Source organism: Furipterus horrens, unplaced genomic scaffold, assembly GCF_987537825.1.
Source record: "Furipterus horrens unplaced genomic scaffold, mFurHor1.1.pri manual_scaffold_17, whole genome shotgun sequence".
NCBI classification, from domain to species: Eukaryota; Metazoa; Chordata; class Mammalia; order Chiroptera; family Furipteridae; genus Furipterus; species Furipterus horrens.
Genome location: NW_028327187.1, coordinates 53,122,007 through 53,131,873, shown reverse-complemented (window position 1 = coordinate 53,131,873; position 9,867 = coordinate 53,122,007). Strand labels below are relative to the sequence as shown.

At 47.5% G+C, this 9,867-nt stretch overlaps 1 protein-coding gene across 6 annotated transcripts in view; it reads right to left on the bottom strand.

Moving 5' to 3' along the window:
- Positions 1-245: 245 nt before the first annotated feature.
- Positions 246-9,867, bottom strand: part of TSC22D3 (TSC22 domain family member 3) — a 61,081-nt gene continuing 51,459 nt past the window's right edge. For 5 of the 6 annotated variants that reach the window (XM_090264736.1, XM_090264735.1, XM_090264738.1 and 2 more), the window contains exons 3-4: positions 2,937-2,988; positions 246-1,784 (exon numbers count right to left, since the gene is read on the bottom strand). In XM_090264736.1, coding sequence (XP_090120862.1) covers positions 1,554-1,784; positions 2,937-2,988 — 283 coding nt within the window. In that variant the 3' untranslated portion in view covers positions 246-1,553. Of the gene's footprint in view, positions 1,785-2,936; positions 2,989-3,677; positions 4,150-9,867 lie in introns of those variants that run through there. The other variant, XM_090264741.1, reaches the window with a different exon arrangement.

The following is a 9,867-nucleotide window of genomic DNA, read 5'->3' as shown; positions in this document are numbered from 1 at the left end:
TCCCGATTTGCCATAATAGCTGTATGATTTTGGGCAAGTCACTTAAACTGGCTGAGTCTCAGATTCCTCACCAGAACAATGTGGGTATTGTGACAGTCATGCAGAATCATGGAGGTAGCACAGGCCTGCCACTTAGGGGTTGCTCATGAATGGTCAGTGAGTCAGGAAAACAGTGCTCCCAACCACATGAAGGGCATGAAGGGCCCTTACCACCCACTCCATTTATACTCAAATCAGACACCAGGTTTATTTTTAGAAAAAAAGAGCACAGTTTATTGAAATTTTAAGCTACATCCAAGAAATCAAAATCCAAATCCTGGAGACATACATCAGGATAAGGTGTCAGAAAGTGGAAAGTGTTCACTGTCACAGAACTTCCTAGAGACAAGTTCCCTGAGCACATCACCCAGGCACCATCAGGTCAAAGTCATTGCCTTGTTTTTCCCTTGTCCACACAAACACACACACACACACACAATCAGCAAGCCAATCTTCACTGGGAAGTTTTCCATAAACATAAAAAAAAAAGTTTTTGAATAACAGTGTGAAGTCCCAGCATCTCTTCTCTCAACCCCATTCTATGTAGTCAGCACCAGTGAATGGTGGGTTTGGCATTCAAAGTAGGACCTCACACATCTTCAGTGGACAGATGGGGCAAGAGTTGCAGCAGCAAGGCATCTGTGGCCACAATCAGAGACTAGCCCTCTCCCTGCCTTTACTTTTTAGTCTTACTTAACCTAAAGAACTAACTGGGTCAATTTGGTAAGTGAACACAGTCAAAGAATTAGCCTTAAGAGATAAGGGGCTGGTCAATACTCCCAAAGCTAGTTAGGCCCTTCAAAACGTAGGTGTATGTATATATGTATACATCACTACACTAAGATATAGATCTAGCCCTATGGGTATATATACGCACGTATGGCTATACAGAAAAACTATGCCATTACTAACCAAACAGAACTTTGTAGGCGGTCATCCCAAAGCTGTAATCCCACACTGGACTGTGCACAAAGCCATGCATTATACCATATTAACCGACAGAAGGCTGACTTGGCTCAATCTCACCCATTGTGGCCCTGCCTTGGCAAGGGAGGGGATAAGAGAGAGGATGCCTCTGCTTAAAACACAAGTGGCTTCTTCATAGGAACAATCGTTGTCAAGTGAAGCTGTTAAAGATGTCCATGGAAATGAAAAGCAGACCCCCCTATACTTTCTGGACCAAACTGGCATCACATCTCAAACTACCTTCCTCCTTTGCCAGTCACAGCAAAGTTGCCTGGGCCCTGGGAGCCCCCAGGGCACAGTGGCATTAGAGGCTCACTGGCTTGGGATGATGAGGCCCCATGCAACTCAGCCACCAAAGACCTGCTCTTTGTCAGGGGTCTGTCATTGGAGTGGACCCAGGTGGCCATGTCCTTGGGACATCTCTTGACACCAGCTATGCTAGGTGTAAAGTTCTCCACGTGAGATGACGCTTGGGGAGCCAAAAACAAACTGGAAAGAACTAGGTAGAACAACTTTAGTGGCTCTGCCCACCCTAAGGACAGAGCCACTTATACTGCAGAACCACCAGGGGCCTCAGGCGATTGTGGGGTTTTAGGAGCTGGATCTTCAGGGCTCAGACGGGACTGAAACTTCTCCAGCTGCTCTGGGCTGGCCAGGGTCTTCAAGAGGGTGTTCTCACGCTCCAGTTGGGAGTTCTTCTCCACCAACTCTCGAATCTGCTCCTTCAGGATCTCCACCTCCTCTCTCACAGCATACATCAGATGATTCTTCACCAGATCCTATCACAGAGAAAACCACAACAAAGCCATTCATTAGCTATCAATGGCCCCTGTGCAGCACTTTCACCTTGCCATCAAGGCGTCTGTGATGTCCCTCATGCCACTGACCTCCAATCTTCCCTCAGTAGCCCCATCAACACATTGGCTCTGCAGCCCCATTCCTCCTGCACCCTTCTCTGAAGCACCTAAAAGCTTGCTTGGGAGAGCTGCATGACCAGGGCAACGCCTGACTTGGGAGCCCAGGTTTGAGCTACATAGGATCCACCCTGCAAATTTCTAATGACTTTCACAGCTGGCCAATTAGGGGCATTTTGGGAGAGACTTCTGCTGGTTCCTGGTGGTTGGCTATATCCCCATTTCCACATAAGTTTCTGCTGCTGGCCCAGATCCCAGAGAAGACCTGCAATGCACCCCACACTGTTCGTCTACTTTACACATCTTTACCAAGACAATACAATTTGCAATTTTGGACTCTCCTCTCCACATGACCCAGCACACTTAAGTTTCAGCTGTCCTGAAGCCTGGCAAGACAAGACACTTGCCCTAGAGGGGAAAGTACCTGATTGCAGCATCATCTCTGAATTCCATGATTGCACTGGGGTCAGGGAACTGTGTCATTAGGCTCCAGGGCACAATTAAGTGCTGCTAGCTGCTATAGGACTTAACCCTCTGTAGCTATTAAGGATGCTGGGTGGAGTTTAAACTCTACCTGGTGAAGGGGTAGGGAAGGGTTGGGGTGCTTTGTTTCCTGTTCCCTCCCAACTCCTGACCCCAGCCCAGACTCTGCAGAGGCACTGCAGTGCTGCTGCATCCAATGAGCTCTGGCCTCTTCCAAATGCGAGATTCACACAAATGCAAGTGTCTGACTTCACAGGTCTGCAATGGGCCTAGGAGCTAGCCAGAGGCTGCTGCAAAGCTCCAGGATGGGTGAGGAAGAAAGAAAGGAGAGAGCCCATCAAGGGTAGACAGTAAATGCCCTCAGAGGTGGCACTCTAATGGGACTGTACTTAAGGCCTACAAGGGGATAGAAAGCAGCCTTTCAGCTTCCTCAGACTCTTGGCTAATTGCTTGGGCACCCACCCCCTAAATCATGCCGAATTACATAGTAGCAGCTACAACTGGGGATGGGAATGACACAATGATGCCACTCACCATGGCCTGCTCAATTTTGTTGTCTATGGCCACCACGCTGGCTCCAGAGGCACTGCCAAGACAAAAAACAAAGCAACCGCGTTACCCATTCCGTTCCACTCTGAGTACCTGGCAGCTGTGGCCAAAGTCTTTCGTCTGCCCCAGCTCTTCTTCTGTCTGGCCTTCTATTTCCAGGTACTTTGTCCCTAGGTCCCTTCATGGCCCCTGCAGGAAGCTGCACCTCCCCACCCAGGCTGGCTCCCCTCCGCCACTACCCAGAGCTCAGTGTGCAGCGGCGCATGGGTCTCCGGGCGCATGGGCCAGCGTGGCCTGTTCGCTAGCCCGGGCAACAGGCAAACAATGGGGCGCGTGGATCAGGGAGTTCCCCACCACTGCCGGCCCTCTGCGACTTTGGCCTAGAAGGTCCTGGGTAAACCTACCAAGCTCCAAAGCTAGCTAGGAATTCAATTCCTTCTGTGCTCGGAAGCTTCTGGTCTGCTCCCCTGCAGCTCGCAGAGCAGTCAGCCCCCTGTCTCCGGCTGCAGCAGCTGCTTCTCACGGCACGGAGGCCGCAGGGACGCTCGGACGGCGGGTCCCAGTGCGGCGGTGACCGCCCCCTCTTCCGCGTACCCTACTCCCGCCCCTTCCCAGGATGCTGCACCGCGGGGAACCGGGACCAAGGGCACGACACTCGCTCAGAGATCCCGCTTGCAGCTCACCCCCCCACCAGAGCCTCTCAGGGAGCTTCGGCCAGCAGTTTACCTGTTGTCCAGCTTAACGGAAACCACATCCCCTCCAAGCATGGAAGAGAAGAAGGAGATGTTGAAATTGTGCAGCTGATAGACCGCCACCTCCATGGGGGTCTGGTACATTTTGGTGTTCATGGCTGTGCTGCTGGGCAGCTCTGGTCAGCTTTGGGCCGGACTGGACGTGCTGGGTGGGCTGGAATGCCTGGGCTGGTGGCAGAGGCTGCTGGCGCACTGCAGGGGGCTGGGCTCTGTGCGTCTGACCCTGGGTCTATGAGGGGGCAAAGGCTGCCAAGAAGACCCAAAGCCAGGCAAGCGCTCCGGACTTTGAAGGAAAGTGACTCGAAGGGTGTCACCTAGTGTATCACAAACTCCACAGCCGCCAGTCCAACCCAGAGTCGGAGATATTTCAGCTCCTGCTTCTTTATATAGGAGGAGCCAGCTGTGTCACGTGGTGTCAGGGGTCATGCAAATGAGTTCTGTACAAGGCTCCGTGGCCCAGTGAAACCACATCCTCTCCCTGAACCTGAGGCTGGGACTGTAAACAGTACAGCACTTTCTTGTGCCAACTAGCATCTCCAAAGAGCTCTGGAGATTGGTAAAAACCAAACTGGAACTGATTTCTTAGAGAAATTGATACAAATGCCATAACAGGAGATAGGAAGCATGCAGTAGAGGGCGGTGCTGGTTTTAAAAACTTCTTTAGGGGTTAACCAGTATACCACTATGGTTTTGCAATGCCGTCACATGGTACACTCGCTGAACACCCACCCACCAAGAGGAGCCTCACCTTCTTCCCACCACCAGACTTCTTAGTCTCTCCTGCACACATACTTTTTCACCTGCATGTCCCCTCATCCAGCTAGTGGGTTTGCTGACTTGCCCCAAGTCCAGCACTTGTACACTCAGCTCTTCCTTTGGACGTGCCTATTTGTGTACTGACACATGCACAGGTCTGCAACATGCATGGGAAGTGTGCAGTTCTTAGCTAATCTGTGCATGCCAATGGGTCTGTGCGGAGGAGAGTGTCCAGCAGCTCAGATGAAAAGAGGAACATGTACAGGGAGAAGCTGGGGACCAAGAAGGTGACAGATGACAGGATAGGAGATGGTAGGGGTGTGGGCACTGGACTCATCATAAGATGCCAGCCGTTTCCTCTGGTTTCTACACCCTACTCTGCAAAGAAAGTACATACATTATCCAGGATTTCATGTCCTTATTTTTAAAAACATGATCCTGTTACTTTCTTATAAATAGCAAATTACAACAAAACTACCAACCAAAACTACATATATATATATATCATCCCAGGAAAACACCTACCCTGTGATGATGGATCCAGCCATACATAGGATTAGAGGGTACTTCAGGCACATAACAATTACAGGTCACAAGGAAAACGAGGTTATTGTTACCAATTAAGAGTTGTATATGTTCCCATCAAACTATATTTTCATCTTTTCAGCCTCAAGCTTAGAAAATAAAAAAACATCAGAGGCTTCAGGCCCTTTTCTTCAGCTCTTTCCAATGTGAAGCCACCTTGTGGAAAAACACAGAATTGCAGCCAAAAGGAGAAACGGGGACAGAATAGTAGACAGGTGATGCAACTGGGAGTATTATTTATACCAACTTAGGGCCATAAGGAGAACATTGGGTTCCACCATATATTCAATAGTTTGGTTGAGGTTAGGGCCAGTACTCATGAATCAGTTTGTAATTAAGGCTGTGGTCCAAAGAAATACCTTAATGCAATCTTGCTATTGGAAAAGTACTGGGGTTCTCTTATCAGCAAAGAAGCTAATTATTATTTGCTTCAGGATATTTCTTCTAACCAGGTGCCTGGCACCAACACCTGGCCAAGGCCCCAGTGAAGCCCAGTCTGAAAGCCTTAATTTTTCTCCAGGCTGCCAGGGCAGTATGCCACGAAACAGCCAATATTATTTATTTATTTATTGTTTTTCTATTACAGTTGTCCCATTTTTCCCCTATTGACCCCTTACCCAATATTTTTCATTATGACGTGGGGCTTCTATTGAACCCCACTGGTGGTAATATGTGCACAAGGGCCATTCTGTTTGAAAAGGGCTGACAAACAGAATTATTCAAGACAACCTACTACACTAGCCAGGGTTGGTCTTTTTCTTCATCCCAGTTGAGGTGGGAGACAATCCCAATCTCAGGATATTATGTTACAGTTAGGTTACAAGCTGTCTGAACATAGTCTTTGCACCAAGACCCCTGTGTAGTAGATGGAACAAAGTCTAGACTATATCTAAAGGTCATCAAGAGCATTAGCTGAGAAAAAAAAAAAAACCTTCTTAAATCAGGACCTTAATTGATATTGGAATTCCCTGATATATTAGCGTGCCCTCTGTGCTACATAGAGCTCTTAATCCAGGAAGAGTCTCTGAGTTGACCTTTCATCAACTTATAATTTTTTTCTAAACTAACTGTTACTACCCACCCCAAGATTCCAAGGGAGACAAAAAGAAAAAGAGAGATAAATAAGCTGGGTTGGCAGGATAAAAACACTACCAGGAAAACAAGGCATAAGACAGAAGCAAAAAAACAGCTCCTTTAGTGGAGATGGAGGTAAAGAAATCCAGGTAGTGTAGGTAAGGAAAAGAAAAGAGGTTAAGTTTGCTAGCCAGCCTGTGTTTGAATTAGATGTTAATTATACTTCAATTAAAAATAAGCTGAGTTTGAGGTCCACTGACAATAATAGCTACCATTAATGGAGCATCATTGGCTATGAGCCAGACACTGTGATGGCCACACCACAATCCTGTGGAGTAGGCTCTGTCACCATCATTTTACAGATGAAGAAACCAATGGTCTGAGCCTACTTTGCCCAAGGTGGCACAACTAGTAAATTGTAGAGCTGGGATTCCAGCCCAGGTCTTCCTGACCTAGAGACTAAGTTTGTTCCTACTATACTTGTCCTATGACGCAGGGATAGGTTTGTTCAATGGGTGATTCTAAGTAGTTGGGGGATGGGATGGAGGTGCCAGGAAAGTGGTGAAATGAAAGAAAGGGTGAGGGGCAAGAGAAGTGCCCCTGGGACTCCAGTAGCACTCTTAGAGAGTGGTCCAAGAGGCTGACTTTGAGCTCTGTGAGTGCACCTGGCTTTTCTGACACTCACAGCAGGAGAGAGCAGCATTGGGGGCCAGGAAGAATATCCAAAGCATCCAGTTTTTTAAATAAGAGGGCTGTGTTCACCCACATCATTTTGAAAAGCAGCCACACAACCCTCAAAGAAAGCTCTCACTGTCAAGGAAATTGAAAACATTAATCCAACCAGGTGGCTCCCAGAATGGAATATGCAGTCCTGGGGCATACAATATCCCAAATAAGGTTATGGAGGCTTAGAGTACTCCTCACAGTCCAGTCTGACCTCCAGTTCCCAGAGCCCCACAAACTGACACCCTTAATTAACTCCTTTTTTTCTATTCCTGCTGTGCTCAGCTTTTAAGAGAATGAAACCAACAACAAGAAAACAAGCTCATGTCAGGGATTTAGTTTAAAAAAACACACACACACACACAACTTTGAAAGGATGTCCCAAGTTCAGCCCACACTCAGCCAATCTTGCATCCCTTCTACACCTCTGGTTTGCCAGCTGCCAGCTGAGTGAAATTACTCCTTGTAATCCTCCCTTATCAAACAGTGGCTGGATCCCAGGTTCCCAGGATCCCAGGGCTCCCTAAGGCAGGACAATGGACATAAATGTCCCTCTACAAAGATTTTCAAAGAAGGGCAGGTGTGGGAGGACCAGAAGTAGGAAGAACCCAAAAAGTTTTTGCTGAACCCTCAGCACATAGAAAAGTCCTCTGCCCAGAATAGCTGTATCATAACTTGCAGTGAGTGGAAGCTTGCCCTGTACAAGGTATCTATGACCTGATTTAACTTTTCTGAATCAAGTGCTGATCCATGAGGCTTTCAGCATCCTTGTGTCCTGTGGGCTTTAAGGTGAGCCCCAGGCAGTAAACAGTGGACTAAGAGTACAATTGCACAGAAACCTTATGTAAAAGTTTCCAAACTCCCTGCCTCCCATCCTACATTTACGAGGTAGGCTGGACCCAGAGCCAGCAAAGCAAGAGCACCCAGCTGAGGAGCCAGGTCATTGCGGGCTCTCAGTTCTAGCCCTGCAGCCATGGGATTCTGCATTTAAATAGACACAGGTGACCCTCTCTCAGGGGCAATCTTCTAGGTGGAAGGTGGAATAATGAGGATGGGGACAAATTCCTCCATGTCAGCAGGCCCTGCAAGCCAACTTGTCCCCTTTGATCTAGAAGAAGTGTCTCAGCATTCCCACTGGTCTGTTCTACTTCAAAAACCAGACTTTAGGACAAGAGTCCTTCCTACTTTGGGTTCCCACAGGACAGTAGGACTGAGACTAGACAGTGTGGGCTGCAGAATCCATGGGCAGGATCACAGTAAGCCACCAAGGGGTGGAGAGCAGACGCAGGGTGGGTGTGGTAGGATGGGGGTGGTGATGAGAGGGAACATCTCACTTCCCTTTTTGTCACACTTGAAGCATTGTGTACCATGAAGCCCAAAGGAAGCTATTTATAGGCAAGTCTTGCTTATTTTCTACAGGGAATGTTCCACCCAAAGATTCAGCAATGTTGCCAGCAAAACAGAGGTTCTAGTGTCAGGAGAAGTGGAAAAAGACACGATGCAAGAGGTGTGGGACAAGCCACAAAGCAAATACTGGGTTACAGCTGGAAAATGAAATAAAAAAGGATATCAAGCATGGGAGCGTTAGCACTGTTAATAAGACATGGAACGTCTGCAAAACAGCCCTCCCCACTTACTCCTCCTCTAAGGCCCCCTTCAGGTGGAAGCTCTGTCTACTTCTAATTACTTGTCCCTTTTTCTGAAGAGGCTAGGAGAATAAGGAGGCTGAAATGTCCTTGCTTCTCTGTTCTCCTCTGATTCCACTCCAGTGTGGAAGACTATAGACAGAAAGGCTGCTGCCACTTACATTGTTACTTTGACTTCATGGAAAATCCCCAACAAACTCCAGAAGAAGGAAAGCAAGAAGGAAAGATAGTGACAGAGAAAGTGCCTTGTCCTCTGTGGGTCATGTAAATGTCCCTGTATGGCCAAGACCCAGAACCCCGACTTTGGCGGCAGAAAAATGGGGAGGAGGATGTGAACATATGCAGAAGGCGATGGTAGAAGCCCAAGGAGAGTCCTGGTGGAGATAAACACACTCTCTTGGAAAATCAGCTCTAGTACCTGATTTGGGCCAAACCCTGGTACTGAATGATGGCAGGAGCAATGAATTGTGCCTTTCAGCTCCCTCTAGGACAGGGTCCCATGTAAGCTTCACAAGCAATCTCTGAGTGACACTAGGGATGACAGCAGAACCAAACCCAATTTTCAGAGAAGTCAAAGGTGCTCTTGTCAAATCACCTTCATCATCCCAACTTTGGTGGCTAACTATGGGTGAAATTGGTTTGTCCTAGACTGGAAGTATTGGCAATGTTATCCAGAAATGCAATTTAGCTCGGTGGATCTTAAATTTCATGAACCTTTTGTCAACATTTACGCCTGTCTCCCTTCCCCTTATGCCTTGCAGCTGGGAAAATTTACCTGCATAACATTTCTAAGCCCTCTCCTTTCTCATTTTTCGTTACCCATCTACAAGTATGAAATAGATATTCCTGAAAAAGAGATTGCAAAATTAACCATGGTAAATGGAATCTCTTCCTTCTCCTGGCTCCCCACACTTGTTCCACTATCATTCAATTCAATTCAATTCAATTCAATTCAATTCAATTCAATTCAATTCAATTCAATTCAATTCAAAGTTGCTTGAAAGCCTATTCTAAGTTCAAGGCACATGTCAGGTAAATTTTTAAAAAACTGGTAGTACAAGTCAAAAATTGTGCTTTTAGAACCCCCCAAGGGTGCTTGGGAGGGTGGCCTGGGGTTTGGGAAGGCCAACACCACTGCCATCCTTGGGCATCACTTCATTCTCAGGATTGGGTGTGCTTTTTTCCTTTCCAATCTGCCCTTTGGCCCATGCTCATCTTGATGGGGATAACACACAGCCATGAAGCTTGGAGTTGCTCTTGGACCTAAGGCTCCTCTGACATTGTGGCCAACAGTGCCCCTTTGATTCCCTTCCTTAACTCTTGGGATTTGTAAACCAAAGAAAAAAGGTCTCTGTTCTTTGAGTTGCCAGTTCCTTTCTT